Source organism: Nuphar pumila, unplaced genomic scaffold (assembly GCF_984573655.1).
Source record: "Nuphar pumila unplaced genomic scaffold, dmNupPumi1.hap1.1 HAP1_SCAFFOLD_728, whole genome shotgun sequence".
Taxonomy (NCBI): domain Eukaryota; kingdom Viridiplantae; phylum Streptophyta; class Magnoliopsida; order Nymphaeales; family Nymphaeaceae; genus Nuphar; species Nuphar pumila.
In genome coordinates this window covers 8104-26047 of record NW_028323467.1, presented here as the reverse complement: position 1 = coordinate 26047, position 17944 = coordinate 8104, and the positions used below count along the sequence as shown (strand labels likewise).

General features: G+C 54.5%; 1 protein-coding gene across 1 annotated transcript; it reads left to right on the top strand.

The window, feature by feature from the left end:
- The first annotated feature begins 806 nt into the window (after positions 1–806).
- Positions 807–2674, top strand: LOC149809866 (uncharacterized). The gene is made up of 3 exons (XM_089994581.1): positions 807–1070; positions 1427–1689; positions 2530–2674. The coding sequence occupies exons 1-3, from the start codon at positions 807–809 to the stop codon at positions 2672–2674; spliced, it is 672 nt and encodes a 223-aa protein (XP_089850707.1).
- Positions 2675–17944: the final 15270 nt, after the last annotated feature.

Here is a 17944-nt window from a genome sequence, read left to right as displayed (position 1 = left end):
CGCTCTAGCCACATTCATCAAAGCCATGCGTCGTGTCGTATTAGAACATTGTCAATTTCTGCAATTGCATTCGGTAATTTGCAAGTGGCGACGATCATTCGTCAATCAGAGTCACCAACCCGCCGGCGCGGACCCCAAACCCCAAAGAACACCCGCACCGTCCACACTCCTACACCGAATAATTCACCGAATTTTATGAAAATGAATCACCGAACCGAACCGAATCTGGTAACGCTAGGACAGCTTACGCTGACGGCGCTGACGGCGTCGAAGGACAGCTCACTGCAGCAGCAAGAGCTCTTGCAGCATCCAGGTGCAGGTGAGGGTTGCATTATGTACGCGCAACTTACGATGCACTAGACGCCCGGTGAACTTGAAGGGAGAGTTGCTGCGATGTATGGCTTGTAGCTGCAACAACTAGTGGCTTGAGCCTGTATGGTAAGTTGCATCCTATCTAGCATACAATCTACCATTCCACATGGTGTTCTGTGAAGATCAGGTTGGTATCACGGGTGCCAGCGCCAAATGTGTGCCTGCGGAGGAACACCGCATGCATGGCATGCACGCGGTTCGGTATTACCTGAATTTGGCTTGCGTCTGGATGACGTGACGATTCACAGGACGACCTACAGGGCTCACGTAAACTTCATCAAGCATGCACGGCGTGCCATGAGTGGACTTCTGAAACGTTTACCTGCTAGGTAACCTGGTGTATAAGGTCACTGCGTGATGCTGGGTACGCATATTGTTCTTGGCAGGGTTTGCATCCTATTTCATAAACCCCAGCAAGATACCATATTCTCGAAATGGCGATGAAGCTTGTGTATTTCGACTTCCCTGGTCGAGCTGAGGTAACTCGCATCATGCTAAAGAGTTCTAGTACCCAGTTTTCAGATATCAGGTGTTCGAAGGAAGACTGGGTCCAAACCTACAAACCAAGAAGTCCAACTGGCCAATGCCCTTACTTGGAGTTTGAAGATGGGACCATACTGGCACAGACCGCTGCGATCGAGGCGTACGTGAGCAAGAGGACATCATATTGTCCCGAGGACCCGCTGGACGAGGCGAAAGTATGGATGCTATGTGCGTGCATTGGGGATGTGCGTTTCAAACTCAAATCCGTGCTGAGCCTGCTGTGCCTCAAGCCTCTATCAGCGACGATTTGCCTGCTTCTGTTCCCTTACAGTTTCTCCAAGCACGTTTGCCTCTCTTCGTCCGGACCCCAGACATGCTTTTGCTGTAGTAAGAGGCAATTCCTCCAGCACATTCAGTTCTAGGTCCCCTCAGTATTTATGTGGGTCCCATGGCAACATTTCAGGCAACAGTACTCCGACAACTGTTTCGCAGGGCAGGATTTCATGTGCCTTCAGTTTGTTCTCTCTGTTGCTCTAACCTAAAGCTGTCATCATTTCAGTGAATTGCACAGCGCAAACTCTTTGATGGAGTCTTGTCAACCCGACCAGAGACCTTGCAGGCATGGCAGTTTATCGTCCCAACATTCGCAATCCAAGACAAGGACGAGCTTCTAGCTGCTCGCAAGGCGCTCATTGCGGTGGGAGGCAAGGTGGCAAAGGTTCTTGACGCAATGGAGGGCATGCTGGCCAAGAAGACCACCACGTTCTTCCTCTCGGAAAAGCCAAATGTTGCTGACTTGAACATATTCAAGACTGTCAGCGACCTTGCTTCAGGGTATGCAGTCTCGAGCTATGATGCAGACCTTGATTGGCTTAATCAAGGGGTTAGCATAAAGGGTTGACCTTGAGCACAAGGGCCACACCTATGAGTTGAACAGCAGGCCTTCACAGCAGGCAACACACAGGGGAAGCGTGGACTCAGGTATCACTCGGCAGTTCTCATGCCCAGAGCCAGTTTCTCTGTTTCATGAAAGCATACAGACTGTGTGAGATTGTGTCAGTGTTGATGACAAGCAAGCCAGGCGTTGCAGATCGTGTGCTTCTAAAGCAGTATCTCACTGGGGATCATCCGGGCACTTGTCCTGTATGTTTGGATCACACAGAGAGACAGAATCACCACAGCTCAAGCTGCAAAACAAACCAACACACACTCGCAAGGACCACGTAGGGAGCATCAGCATTTAGACCTTGCCAGCCTTTGTGTTGAAGATGCTGAATGTCTATTTCCTGCCATTGTCTGTGTGATGTAATGAAGATGCTGGCCCTGTTCGGGATCTTTGAGCAGTTCCCAACAAAGCGTGATCTGTCCTAATTTCCCAGGCTTGCAGGTCTCCCAGTGCTAACAAACTGCTGTCTGCATGCACACCATGCGGCAATTATGTGTGAGCTTTCAGGCTGTCCATGCTACCTAATGATAGCGAACTAGTGCCACTAGAATCGCAATACCTAACCCCTCCCCGTATGAGTAAATGAACGAAACCCCTCCACTAAACACTCAGAACTCTCCGCCAAACTTGCTGGTAAGCACTGGTCATGTGATCTCGTTTCAACGAATGAGCGATCATCGATTGTAGCATACCACGTGCACCGCTGACCGGGCGCTGCATCTATGCAGGTCCTTTGATGGCATCACCAAGGATGACTTAGCACGGTACCCCAACCTGCTCCAGGTTCGAGATGCTGTGGCCAAGATCCCAGCGGTTGCTGCCATTTACGCTGACTGCGCGGAGAGCCCTTCAATGGAACGCTACATGGCGTAGCGCCTGGAACCCCTAAGTCTGGCGGAGCCTTACACTGCATACTCATCATTATGGCATGTCCAGTCACGGCTGCTTCACCAAGTCATCGCCAGCATTTTGGCAGCTTATTTTTTGTTATGCTTGATGGCACAGACCTGCTTCCATATGTGGGAATGTTCATGCTTGCATGGCCATATCCGGAAACAGGAGGAAAGGCTGTTACGTCGAGTTGTTATGAATGACAAGGTGAGGTGGGCTGTGTTGCCGGCCTTGCTGACTTTATAACATAGGGCATGCTGAGTGGTAAAATTAAACGCCAAGATTCACAACCACCCACAACATGTGGAAGGATTGCGTGCTCTGGTCCGGATTCTCCCTCATGCCTGTTTGGGGCAGGATTGAATGCGATAAAGGCATACCCTCTCCAAGTTCTCAATGCAGTCGCGCGTAGGGATGGGACTTAACACTCGCCAGGGATATTATACCCTGTTGAGTATGTTAAAAAGAACGCTATGTAGGCGTTAATTTACCACTGGCAGAAAATCTATGTATTACTGGTATTTAAACCCTGTTAAAGTGGATTTCCGGGGCAATTGTTACCAGTTTCTTGACATTACCTGTTAAGCGTGTTCTTGTCAATAAAATGACATTAAAACTTATGATAATCAAGGAATATAAACAAATTGACATCCATGCGAGTCATTTTTGACCACATTGTGGCACAAAGCATGTATTCCAACACGTTGCAACCCCAATCACGCAATCGATTGCAACACAGTGCCCTTGCACCACAGCCCCATGCAACCAGAATGCTTCTTGGCCCTCAAGGCAAGCAAGACCATCAACCAGCAAAGAAATTGAATGGAGCATTATGTTCAGCTCCACTATCATCATGCAACCAGAATGCTTCTTGGCACCCGAGGCAAGCAGGCCTAGCGACCAGCAAAGATGTTGAATGGAGCGTCATGCTCAACATCATTACATCGCACAGAGAAAGAGCAAGAGCTACGGCTTAGGCCGAAAACAACCACATCAACACATTCGAAACAATACAGCTCATTGAACGTCGGCGGTCGGGACAGGCAAGCCTGTCATGAACGCGCGGCCGCTCGCACGAGCCAGAACTTGAAGAGAGCGCCGATACATCACACCATTGCCCCTACAAAGGCCGATGCTGAGTTCACGAAGCGCGTTTGTGACAAATCCCTCCTTGATAACATCCCCTCCAGCGCTCGCTGTTGTCGCTAGAGCATTGCCCCGTTCCCCATGCGCCCGAAGGTTTCATGCGACAGTGGGCTGAAGGCATAGCCGTTGGGGTCAGCGGATTGATACTTTGTCCGCTTCAGTTGATCGCGATTCGCCGCTGCGCCACCCTCTGTCTGTGCGATTTGCGCAAAGGAGGGTGCGCAGGGGTGCACCACTGAGATGTCCGCGACCGTGAGTCCGCCGGGTAGAACGAGCAAGATGTCTCCACGCGCAGCAGAGTGGGCTGCGATTGGGGCAGCTTGCACGCCAGGCAACACTCGTAGTGTTGGCTCAACAGATGATGCAATCACAGCGCGGGAGGCAATGCGGCGCCAATCTCTGTGAGAATGTTGTGGCGCAACGTCATTGACGTGCACTGTGACCGGCAGGTCATCGCGTGGTCGACATCCCCCGCTCGCATGTCATGCTCAACAACACTATCATCATCCCCATTCCATTCCATCGCTCTCCGAAGGCGAGGCGAACACTAACGACAAGTGACCGTGAGCGTAGTAAACCTGGGATTCCTTGCGTGTCGGGGTGACCCAGTTCAAGCTGTCAAAGTCTGTGGCACAGTGGTTTTCGAATGTTAACGGTAACATGACTGAGTCATAGCCTGTCCGACTCATGTTTTACGTGTAAAACCGCTGGAAATTTACGCTTAAACTTGGCTGGGTGAGTGATACCTTAACAGTTAAGCTGATGGCAGTTTAACGGCGATACGAATATTATTACGGGTTTCTGAATTCGTTAAAATTACCCACGAAAACAGGTTAAACAACCGATAAAAGTTAAAATCCCGTCCCTAGTCGCACGCGGCAGTGTTATGCGAGTTTGGATCAACTCCTGTTCACCAATGGCAGCGTGCATTCTCTTGCGACCTGCCCAATGGTGCCACTTCTGTTATGCAGCAAGTACGCAGTCTTCCAGGCCGGTCTGCAGATCTCGCACTAACGTACCCGTACCTTGAGGCTGTGCACACGTAGTGCACGTACAGATGTACGCGTACGGGAGTGGCGCAATTGTTGAGATGTAGCCTAAGGAGTTAGGATTCTGTGTGTGTTTATTGTTGCAGAGCAGTTGGGCCTGACCTGAGGAATTTCGCAGTACTGTTGTGGCGAATGATGCCCTCAGTACATAAGTACGAATTCGCCAGTGATAATTTTAAGTATCAAGTCAAATACTCCACCCACGTGTCGTTTATCATCAGGTTATGGGCCAGCACGAGAGCCGCGGGGCATTGAGAAACGTCGAAGTGGCGCAGATCAACCCGTGTGAGACATTTCAGACCATTATAAGGGTATTACCAAATTAAGGGATTTGAAAGACTATAGGATGTGGGCGGACATGGTGAGAGGCCACATGGAAGAGAAGCAATTGTGGGCAGCGCGTGCGCCCTTAGAGAAGGGCGAAGAGGACGTCGTGCACGTCAAGGGCAGGCAAGCTAAGACAGAGCTGATGAAGCTGCTATCCGATAATTTTTTGGTGCGATCCGTCATGTATTCGGACGGACGACTCCTGTGGGAGGCCCTGAAGGCACAGCATGAGTCCGTCTCCAGGGTGCAGCTCGCGAGCAAGGATCGGGCACTTTCGAAATCTGTGGCTCCAGGCTGACGAGACAATTGCAGACCTTTTCGCACGCGCATACGATTTGAACAGCTTTCTGGAGAGCATGGATGAGGGGTTGAGCGAGCGGAAATTGCGACTCGTGATAATAGACGCGTTGCCTGCTGCGTGGTCGGCCACGGTGAAAGACCTGCAAACTGGGCCTATGGATATCTCTCGACGCTCTCGAAGAACTCCTAGATGACATCAGCAGGCGCTTGCATGGAATTGCAGAAGAGGGAGGGGCATTCGCGGCTGGCACGTCCCAGGAGGACTCTGGCAAGAAGCAGAACGGCTCCCTTAAGTGCTATAGGTGTGGATCGACCGAGCATCGCGTCAGAGACTGCCCCCACCCTCCCATCGGTCACGCGCACGCTGCAGGTTCGTGCCATACAACTGACCCATGGATGCTTGACTCCGGTTGCTACCCGTCCATGTCTCCTGGTGGCAGAGCTGCCCATTTTGTCCAGTATCGCAAGCTATCCCAGCCTGTCAAGGTGAAATTTGGGAAAAGGGGAGCTTCTGCGTACGCAATTGGGGCGGGCAGCGTCAGTTTGCAGGGGACCTCGGGTCCATTCATGCTGCACGATGTCTTGCACGTCCCCGACCTTGTCGGGAACCTTCTATCTGTCTCTGCAGTGATGAGCGCCGGAATGAGCGTTCACTTTGTAGCGTCACGCATCCGCGGCCGGGCAGACGACGTGCTGTTCATGGACGGGGGTCGCGTGGTGATGCGAGCTGAACGTCGTGCGCATTTGTATTGGGTGGGCGGTGGCGGACACCGTTGCCGCACGCAGGGGTTGCCCACGCCGGCGAGGCGCATGCTGACCAAATTAGGTCGTTGGCTCGACTGTGGCACTGGCGCCTGGGGCATGTGGGCGGCTGGAACGTGTGAGCCATGCGTGACGGGGAAGATGAGCCGGTCAACGCACCCCGCTAGAGCCTCGCGTGCGAAGTCGCCCCTTCACCGGCTCCACATGGATGTGATGGGGCCACTGCCCACGCCTGCGGCCAAGCACGGCGGCGCGGTTTACACGGCGACAGTGACGGATGAATTCACTGGCTACACCATCGTGAAACTGCTTCGTGAAAAGAGCCAGGTGCCCCCCGCGGTGAAAGCGGCAGTGAGATGGCTCGAGACCCAGACCGGGAAGGTGGTCAAGCGCGTGAGGCACGACCGCAGCGGAGAATACATGAACTCTGAGCTTGCAGAATTTAACGAGGCGAAGGGGATCCAGCCCGAGCCGACTGCCCCTTACACTCCATGTCCAACGGTGTGGCTGAGCGCAAGAATCGAACCCTCATGGAGAAAGTGCGCCCTACGCTGATCAACGCCGATATGGGTGAGTGCCGTTGGGGTGATGCAATGATGCAATGATGCACGCGTGCGAGCTTGCAAACTGCACCCTCAAGCGCGGACGCCGCGTCTCCCCGCACGAGCAATTGCTGGGGACGCGTCCGGATTGCACAAGGTTCAAAGTCTTCGGGTGCATCGCATGGGTGCACGTGCCCAGTACGGGAGCGCGGCACAAGCTTGCAGACCGCGCAACGCGAGGCCGCTTCGTGGGCCTTGTGCCCCCCACGGGGTCAGGCGTGTATCGCATCTTGCTCGACGACGGGAGGCTCATCGTCTCGGGTACGGCAGCCTTTGACGAGGCTGAGCCAAACGTCATCCCCGCACTTCCGCCAGCCGCTGTGCTGCGGCTAGCAGTCGAGGGAGGGAGCAGCGATGACGGCATGGCGGCACCTCCGGCAGCCGAGGGGGGGGACGACGAGGATGAGGAGGGTCCGGGTGACGAGGCGTTTCACGCTCCTGTGCATGTCGGCAGTGATGCAGGGGAGGCCGACCTGCAAGGGGAGCTGGACGACCCAGCACAACAGGATCCTCCCGCCGACGAGGTCGCATTGCCGTTCGAGGAAGTGCAGCCTCAGGCGCTGCATCAAGCCGCGCCGCAGGCTCCTGCGCCTCCGGACCAGGTGCAGGTGGTAGCGGTGCAACCCGGCGCTGCACCTGGAGTTGTGGCGTACCCGGCTGCCCCACGCGGAGCCGCAGTCCCGCTACAATCAGCCCCCGAGAACCGCCCCCGACGTGAGCGCTCTGCGCCTAACTTCTTTCGGCCAGGGGTGAATGTTGCTCTCCTGGACGGGAGCGGGGACCCCCACCCCCACGTATGCCCGCTTACGTCCCGCTGCGCCTGCCGCCGATTTCCGAGGAGGACCAAGTTCACGCAGGTACGCTGTGGCGCCCCCTGCTGGATGGTGGAGACACTGAGCAGGGAGCAGTGCGCAGGGACATGGAGCGCATTGCGATGGCTGCGTCGCGGGCTCGAGTAGACGCGTCGCCATGGGGCCCAGACCCACTCACGCTCGAGGAAGCGTACGCGCGCCCGGATGGCGACCGCTGGCGTGAGGCTGTAAAGGAGGAGCTCGACTCACTTGAAAAGTTTGAGGTCTGGACAATTGAGGAGCTCCCCCGGGGCAAACAAGCGCTCACTTGCCGATTCGAGCTGCAGCGCAAGCGCTGTGGGCGGTACAAGGCGAGGCTAGTGTCCGGCGGGCACCGGCAGCAGTATGGGCTTGATTACGTGGAAATGTACGCGCCAGTGTGCACGTATCGGACACTAAACCTGGCGATCGCCGCGCACGAGGACCTCGAACTCCGTCAGTTTGACATACGAACGGCGTACCTCAATGCTGAGTTGGAAGAGGAGGTGTACATGCGACGGCTCCCAGGCGCTGGCACGGGACCGGGAGTATGCCGGTTGCGCAAGGCGCTGTACGGCCTCAAGCAGTCAGGCAGAGCGTGGAACAAGAAGCTCGAGGCAACTCTGCGCGCGGAGGGTCTCGTTCAGTCGGACAGTGACCCCTCGCTGTGGATCTTGTCCGGGCCAGACGGCTCAGTGCTCGCGCCCTTTAACGTGGACGACGGCCTTGTGGCTGCGCGCACGGCTGCACAGGCAGACGCGCTGGTGAAGCGCATCGGGGAGCCGTTCGAGATCCGCGAGGTAAAAGTCGAGAACTTCCTTGGCATCCGGATCACACGTGACCGCATCAAGCACACAATCACCAATTGACCAAGAAGATAAAGCTCGGGCCCTCGCCAAGGCGTGCGGCGCCGCAGGCGAGCATCGCACGCTCCCCATGGCTCCGGCCGTCTTCAAACGATTGCGGAAAGCGCAGGATGGGGAGCCGATGGCAGACGCCGCAGAATATGCCTCTGTGGTGGGGAGCCTCCTGCATCTGGCACAGTGCACGAGGCCAGACAAAGCCCTGGCAGTGGGCGCGCTGTCTGCCTATGTGCAAGCTCCGTCGGCGAAGCACTGGGAAACCGTGCTCGACCTCGTGCGCTACGTCGGCCACACGGCTCACCTAGGTATCACCTACGGACGCACCACGGTGCCCCTCCAGACTTGGTGTGATGCCAATTACGCATCGTGTATCGACACAAGGCGCAGCATCAGTGGGTACGTTGCTGCGATGTACAGCGGGGCCGTCTCGTGGAACTCCAAGAAGCAGGTCACGACAGCAGCCTCCACCCAAGAGGCCAAATACCAGGCCGCAGGCAGCGTATCGCGAGAAGGATTGGCGATTCGCAAGCTTGAGCCCGACCTTGGCTTGCTTTCACAGGACTTCCCGGTGACAGGCCCGTTCACCATTTTCTGTGACAACACAGCGGCGCTTGTCCTCCTGAAGGACAGGAAGGAGGGCGCGCGCGTCAAACACATCGACATCATACACCACTTCGCCCGCGATCGCGTGGCCAGATCGTGTGGGGAGCTGTGCTTTGAGTATTCTAGATCAGTGGATAACGTATCTGATTGCATGACCAAGGCGCTGCCGCGCCCCGCTCACGTTGTCTGCCAAGTTGGTTTGGGAATGCTGTCTGTCGGGGAGAAGTAGGCTCCATGTGTGCGAGAGAACGCTCTCATTCCTTTGTTCTGCATTGCGTTCTCTGGGGGAGTGTTGAGATGTAGCCTCAGGAGTTAGGATTCTGTGTGTGTTTGTTGTTGCAGAGCAGTTGGGCCTGAACTGAGGAATTTCGCAGTACTGTTGTGGCGAATGATGCCCTCAGTACATAAGTACGAATTCGCAAGTGATAAATTTAAGTATCAAGTCAAATACTCCACCCACGTGTCGTTTATCATCGGCAATTTCGTATCGTGATCCGAATGGACGGGGACGAAGCTCCCATTCATTCGAAGCTTCGTCTTCTTGTTACCAAATTCGTCGCAGCTGCGACGTTCTGCAGACTTGTTGCAGAGTAGTGACATCCGTCGTCAACGTTACAAATAGCGTACCAATCTCAGACAGGGTCGTTGCTGATGGGCACAAACAACTCGGCGGTCGACCTGGTACTTGAACTTCAGGCTGAAGCCACTGCTCCAGTTACCTGCGCCCGGGCTGGCTAGCGACCGGAGTACGGCAGAGTTATTTGACCCTCGGAAGTCCTAACGCGAAAAGTGGAAAGTGCAGTTCGGAAGAAATTTCATTTAGTGTGTGGAAGTGCTGCCAGACTAACTGAACGCGGCTGCGACACTGTCGACGCATGTTCACGCGTGAGGGACCTGCCCGAGTAGATAGTCTGACCTGCCTATCTGACTGAATGAAGTTGTCTTCTATCGGTGGCACCAAGCGTTGCCAAGGCTTGCTGAAACGGTGCACATGTAGGCTGTGGCAGACAAGAATGAGTTTGCGGTGGACCATATTTGAACAATCAACTGGACCAAGATATTCGAAATATGACACTGTATGCTGGGCTTGTACAGTTGAAGAGCTTGACGCACGTCCGTCCTTTACATGTCTTATCTATTTTCTGCATACAACTCACAAGGCTGCCACTTGCAGCCCTCACGGTGGCAGTCACGGTTCTGCAAGTCACGGATGTTGGTGAGAGAAGCGCGAGATTGTGGTTACAGGGCGTCGGTCGACGGGCTTATATTCATAATTGAGCCATATTTTTAAACTCATGTAGTTCGTGCGGTTGCTTTCTCCCACGCTGCTCGGCATGGACGCCATGCGTAACAACCTGCAGAACCACGTCCAGGCCATAGCGGAGCGGAAAGATTGGGGCTATCAATACAGTCTTCCTCATCAGCTGCCTCCTGGCTGGGCAAGTCTTTCCGGGTGCGTCGCTGGTTGAGTGGCTTATGAAATTGCGCAATCGTTCAGGGTACGAGTACCCTAACCACCGTCCCACACTGTGCAGACCGGTGGTGAGCATCTCTTCTCAAGAAGCTCTTCATGCACGGAGGAAGGTAAGTGGCTTGGAGTGCTTAAGCTTTCAAACATCGCGCTTCTAGATGCAAGTCGATGATGCCGCCGAAATCAAACCAGCCCTGCCTGTGCCTGCAGGATGTCGCCGCATTGATGGACGCCGCGAAAGCAAAGCCTTCATCAGGTGCAGTTCCTCATTGTCTATATGGATTATCGATACATAAGAGGTGTCATGCAGGCGCCCAGTTTGGCTGAGGCGGACATCAAAACCACAACCCACGGAACATGAATTGATTGTACCACTTCCCGCATCAGTAGAGTAGGCAGCGACAACATCCCCTTCCACACACGCATTCTATATGTTTTATGTGGGGCAAATTTGATACAGCGCATGAAGCTTCTGGGAGCATGGTGCGTGTTAGGCAAGGCAAACATGAGTGTCAAAATGGTAACGATCCATGACCATGCGAGACAGGCGTTCCTTTTCAGCATGGTGGGTAGTAATTGGCGTGCGATGATGATGCATTCATTCTCAACACACTCTCGCATCCACATAGTCATTGGCGACATTGGCGATTCCAATCGCAACCTGCAATTATCAGATGTTCCCTGCGGTTGTGCAAGGTCCAAGCACACGCCATATTCTCTGTCTTCATCACACAAAAGGAGTGTACCCTAGCTTCAGAGCGCAATGGAAACCACACGCCTGACTGTATGCGGTACTTACACATGCAAACTGACTAGTCTTGCGGATGTACCACCATTTTGGGGCATGAGTTGTCCCTGATTTGGCTGTTCTTGTGGGGTTGACAAGGTCCCCATTTGACTACAAAACAAATGAACATGACACTGCATCTATCTCGAGATATCCGAGTCAAGGGCACCCAACACAAACATTGCGCATTCAGGGGCTATGAGCACAGAAGCTGAGTGTTGGTAGCATGTGCATGCGGAGGCACATGCGCAAGCAAGAAAACAAGTATTGACAAACCAACCCATGCAGGTCCGTTGTACCCAGCGCCACGGATCCTGGTGACCAAGGACACAATCGACTTTGCCAAGGCGAAAGCTCCTCAGCCGCAGCCAGTGCCGCCGCGTCCGGCGCCGCAACCACATCCCCCGCCACCGCATGCCGGGTTTCCCGCCATGGCACCTGCGGCCGGACCCACCCATGTGCATGCTGGCGGGTGCTCCCTTCAAGGTGCGTCCCAACCGGGATCGGCAAGCAAGGGTTGTAACAGGCATATGCTTGAGCTGGTGGTAATGGTAGCACTGATTCCCTAGCAGAACTTATAGTTGCAAATGTCCAGGTGGTGTTGTTGTAGCAAGATGCGTCAAATGCTTCGTTGCCGTCTTCGTCAGTGTCGATAGGGATTGGCCTGCAGCCTTGCAAGCTTTGTCTGGTTACAAGTACTACAGTATGCCAGAGTTGTGAACACTTGCGCCCATCTCTAGAGATGCTTGTTTCGTCTCGTTCCACTGCCATAGCATACAAGCGCCTGACACAGGATGCATCTTGTGAGGCCCCCCTTTGATGAACTGCCCATTGGTGCAAGCATGTATCGCGATTCATGTCGTTGCGGTTTTGTCACACAAAGTTGCGCTCCTGTTATCGTTTGTGCCGCATCGTCCGCAATCGGATAGCCTGTCGCCCGTTGTTCCTAGGTCTCTTCAGCGTCTGAAGAGACCCCTCGGCAACAGTGTTTTGCCAGGTCCTGCCATTTTCCGGGACCAGACGCCCTAAAATACATTATTTTTTGAGACAGAAATTGGGTTCGAAACCCTTCTGGCAAAGCACTGCGCAGCAAGGTGGCAACCTGTAACCGCAAAGCTTCATCAGCCCTTCGTTGTTTCTTCACTGCTGTCGAGCGATCGCCGGACGCTCGAGGTGCTGTTTCCAGACTGTTCCATACAGTTGCTCTGAAGCCAGTGATTGGCACTTTCGCGCAAACCGGAGGTTGCCACCGGTCACAGCATAGTTCATCCGCGCATTCTTGAACGCTGTTGAGTGATCGTCCAGACCTGGAGTGCTTTGGCATGCTGCAGGTCAAGCTCCAAACTCCTTCCATCCTCAGCTGCAGCCACTTGGATGCGGGCCCCACCCACAGGTGCAGATGGTGATTCTGGCGGAATCACATGAATCTTCCGCTGCAAATGTCTATCTTGAAGTCACCTTTTACAAAAATTCGAAGGTTTAAAAAACTTCATGGCCACCTCCAGCTTTCCGAAGCCAGTTTAACATCACACGCGAAGTTTGATGTAGAGATTGCAACCATGTGATGCGGCTACATGAATTGCGTGAGTTGCTCTTGTGTGTGGGTGCAGAGTCTCATGGGGGCAGGGCCTTCAACTTGATTACCTTGGCTTTATCCCTTAACCCCACGTGGATGAGATAGTGTGTTGATAGCTATTCGAAAATGCGACTGATCGTCATCAGTTGCCAGCCCCCCAAGGCAGCTGTGCATGTATGTAGGCAGGCCAGGGTACGTGGTCTCCACTCACTCCGGCATCCGCTGCATCTACATCAACAACAACACACCATCCACAGCCTCAACCGGCGCTCCCGGCCGCTGTTGCAAACGCGGTAAGTATGCGCCCTGCCCCCTCCCAATCGGCAGCGGCAATGGGCCATCGAGCTACGGCTACGAGCTACGCCGCACCGCTCCCAGCCACACGCGTCGGGCCAGCTGCCTTCGACCAGGAGGAAGCGATGCGAGAAGCGTTTGAGAATGATGCGGGCGACGACTACGACGAACTGGAAATGTTCGACGCGGACGCCTGCGCTGCGCAGTACCAGCAGCAGCAGCAGCAGCAGCAGCAGCAACAACAACACCCATTTTCGCACCGTCAACAGAATGCGACAGCCATGGCTCCCACAGCTGGCCCCGTCCAGCCCTATCAGCCAACCCAGGCTGCGACGCAGAACTTCGCCACAACGCAGCAGTACCAAGCAGCTCCGCTCTCCTCCTTAGGCACTAGGCAGCTCTCGGATAGGGCTGGGGTGGCAGATATTTGTCCCCCAATAAAAACACACACGGCATCGCTGCTTGATGCTCGGACGTCGAACGGAGGCGCAGCCCCGCAGCAGCCGCAGGGGCAGCACAGAGGTCACACTAGCAGCAACAACAGCACACAAGCACAGTACGCCGGCATCGCGCAGCCACGGCAAGGCGGCGAGTGGGCCAAGACGTTTCCGTGGACACCGAATCTCCGCGCGAAAAACGTGGCCATCTTCCACAACAAGTCCTTCAGGGGGTGCCAGGAAGCGATTATGAATGCTGCACTGTCGTCGCGGGATGTTTTCGTGTTGATGCCGACGGGGGGCGGGAAGTCGCGATGCTACCAGCTGCCGGCGGCAGTGTCTACAGGGGTCACCGTGGTGCTCTCGCCTCTTGTCTCGCTGTTGAAAGACCAGCTGCAGCATCTGGCGGAGGCAAATATCCCGGCTGCGGGCTTCCAGGCCGGAGCTGAATGGGAGCTGGAGCGGAGTATCTACGACGATTTGCGATGCGCCCAACCCAGCCTGAAGCTTGTATTCGTCACTCCTGAAAAGGCACGCCTCTGGTCCTCACCGGACAGGTGTGCAGCAAGAGTGTGGTGCTTTCGTAGCGCACGATGGATGAGCAGCATGCCATCCAAACAAACTGATGACTGATCGACCGAGTCGAGAATGACTGGAGCGAACAGAACAGTGTGACCTGAAACACAGTCCTTCGGGGCCCTCGAAACAAGTCATCATTACAGCGCTTGTAGTTCGTGACGATGTGCTGTCCAAGTGTGTTGCGTTTATCACAGTGGCATGCTCCACTGCGCAGTTGCTTTGAGGCCATCATGGTTGGCATCGGCCTGCGTGTGCCAGAACTCGAGTTTCTATATGCAACTGGCGAGCATGCTGTCGCGAAATTGGTACTGTCTTTGGTTGGCCTGAGTTTGCGTATGAGAGGAAACGAAGTGGACCTTTTGTTGGAGGTGTCATTGGATTCATGCCTCAGGAATTGATTGCCAGCTTTTGTTGGAGGTGTCCTTGGAGTCATGTCCCAGGCATTGATGGCCAACTTTTGTTGGAGGTGTCATTCGATTCATGTCTCAGGCATCGATCGGTGTAGGTCGCCGCAAGCGGGAAGCTCATGGAAGCTCTGCAGGACCTTCATCGCAGGCGCCTTTTCGATCGCGTGGTGGTGGACGAATGCCACTGCGTGAGTCAGTGGGGTCATGACTTCCGCAAGGATTACACGTACGTTGCAGCCGCTCAATGCACTCAATGCCTTGCCAGATCCTGTGATTTTTGCGGGTCTAAATGCCCGAAACTGCATGGACATTGCGAACAGACCACTTGGGAATCAGTGCTTCCATTACCGTCACCCAAGGCGTTCCTGGACCCGCTTGACTTACCATAGCGCGACCTGACATGCCTTCTACTTTGTCATCTACCTTGCAAGTTAGGAGATCGCCACAGCTGACCAAACAGTGTCTCTAAAGATATTGCATGCATAAATGCGAGGTTGGGACATTGGCCGAGGCGTTACGCGCTGTCGTGTCCACAGGACCCAAGTGCTTGCAGGCGCTTGAGGGTGTTTAAGGAACGCTTTCCCGACGTTCCCATCATGGCCCTCACCGCCACCGCCACCCCCCGCGTGCAAGCAGATATCCTCAGACAGCTCTGCATCCCCCGTGCCATCACGTTCACTGCGTCCTTAACCGCAACAACCTCTTTTACACCGTTAAGACCAAGTCCCTCGCCAAGGTCGCCGGCGATGGGGGACGGCGGGGGGGCGTGGTTGCCCTCGGGGGGGGGGGGGGGTCTCGACAAGGTGACTGTTGTGGACGAAATGGTGGCACGCATCATGGAGAAGCACTACTGCCCAATGAATGGCTGCCGCACCGGGATCGTCTACTGCCTGTCTCGGGCGGATTGTGAGAAGGTTGCTGAAGAGCTTGAGGTGCGAGATCGGCGAAGAGTTCTCGGACTGGCTTGCCTGTCCCGGCCGCTGAAGGTCAATGAGCTGTTCCGTTCCGAATGAGAGTGCTTGACTGCTTTCGGCCTGCGGCATCCAGTTCCTGCTCTACTTTATCTGGTGTAATGATCAGCGTTCGGGAGTGAGATCAACGGACACATCATAACATCACATCGGCAACGGCAGGAAGTAATCAACAGACACATCATCATCATCATACAAGAACCCTCTGACCCCCCACTTCAAGCATTTCAGCCAGTTCACGTTACCTTACTGGTGTGTGCTGTATTGGTGACAATCTTGAGGGAAGCGGCTGTTCCAATTCGTCGCTGATCAATGATGATGCTGATGTATCTTTGTCACCAATGTGCTATGAGAATTGAGGGGCAATGCTATCATGTACCGGCGTTCTCTTCAAGTTTCAGCTCGTGCCAGCGGCCGTGCGTTATGACTGGTTTGCTTGTTCCGACCGCTGACGTTCAATGAGCTGTATCACTCGAATGTGCTGTCTTTGTTGCTTGTTGTCTATTTCCTGCCTTTATCTATGTGATGTTATGATGTATCTTTTGCAAACACACAACCACCGCGTCTGCATGGACATTTGCAAGTTCTACCTGCGAAGCATTGCAACCATGACAAATCAATGCCTGCAGCGTGCCGATAACTCTCCTGGCAATGCCAAGAAACTGGTGCTAAGGGCGATTGCATACACCATAATCGACACGATAATCGACAGTGATCAGGATCCTTGTCAGAATTCAGCTATCCGAACGTGAAGTGGCAGCACAATTGACACCATAAACGACACCATGAAAGCACCGCAGAATGAATTCTTCACAACAAGCATACCTAAAAGTGTGGTAAATGCTGCCGTCACGCATTACTCAATGTCCCTGGCGGCGTTTCAGGTCTGTGTCTCACCGTCAGCATAGCGGAGGAACTGGTCGCATCTGATTTGCTTGTGCGAGGCATTTGAAGTCGGCGGGTCCTCTCACCGCCGATTTGTTTTATGAAACTCGCCATCTTGCGCAAACACTCACTTCCCAAAACGTCGCAGATGAAGCTCAAGTCGGCACTGACCTCCACCTGGAGCCAAAACCGGATCGTTCCACCCAAGCAAGCGAGGGATAGGCTGTACTCCACAAACCCTCTCGTCAAGCTGGTGACTCACTACCATGCGCAGCGGCCCAGTCACGAGCGGGAGGCCATCCAGCGGGCCTGGATGGAGGGTGACATTCTGATTCTCACTGCCACCGTCGCATTTGGCATGGGTATCGACAAGGCAGACGTGCGCTGGGTGTTTCACCACTCCATGCCCAAGTCGCTTGAAGGTGCGGCCCTTGGCGCCAGAATGATCTGTTGTCGTACCTTGTTACAACACTACCGCATTCAGTGCCCTCCACCCCCCCTCCACCAGCTCATTGCGCTCCTCGTCTGTTACAACATTACCGGATCCACATGGACATTCGCAGCTTCAAGTACTGCTCGGAAATCGTGTGTGCTGTGTGCAATTGTCAACCTGGCGGAGTTTCTCGTAGTATGCAAGTGACGGTGCTTAGCAAGCATTGTAGCGCCACAAGCTCTAGCGTGACCCATTCCACAGCATTCACCGAATTCAAATATCACTGGACGGTGAGCGCTTCGGCGCCAAAACCCCATGAGTCTTGGAGCCGAGCAGCCTCCCATGGAGTCTGCAGATGCCCTCAGATCGCTCCATGACTCGCCTAGCAGATACCTTGCATTTGCCATGCAACATCATAGCATGTTATGAAACAACAAAGAATTCGCTTTTTTCTTGAATCGAGGCGAGCGCAATTGGGGGTAATGCCCGTATCTCCCCAAGTAGTTCTTGGAGCCAATGTCCATGTGAATGCGGTAGTGTTGTCAAAAGATACATCATCACATCTCACAAACCGTCTGCTCCTGGACGCTCAGCGCTGCGTGGAATGCAATACAGGGTACCATCAAGAAACGGGGCGCGCGGGGCGTGACGGTCACAACGCTGACGTGGTGTTGTACTATTCCAACCAGGACGCAAACCGGGCGCGCCACATGCTGTACGACGCAGCGGAAAAGAGCTCCGAGTGGGGTCAGCTGCGGCACAACCTCGACACTCTCAACGCAATGATCCGGTACTGCGAGGACCCTGTCACGTGCCGCCGATCACTGCTGATGCGGCACTTTGGCGAGGACTTTGACGCCTCGCTGTGCGGGGGTAGTTGTGACTCTTGCGCGGGGCGCGAAGAGAACCCCTTCGCTGAGGTGGACGTGA

Coding starts and splice junctions, on each gene's coding strand:
- LOC149809866 (XM_089994581.1), top strand. CDS start 807: ATGGCGATGAAGCTTGTGTATTTCGACTTCCCTGGTCGAGCTGAGGTA. Junction 1,071..1,426: donor ACCCGCTGGACGAGGCGAAA/GTATGGATGCTA, acceptor TGAATTGCACAG/CGCAAACTCTTTGATGGAGT. Junction 1,690..2,529: donor GTCAGCGACCTTGCTTCAGG/GTATGCAGTCTC, acceptor GCATCTATGCAG/GTCCTTTGATGGCATCACCA.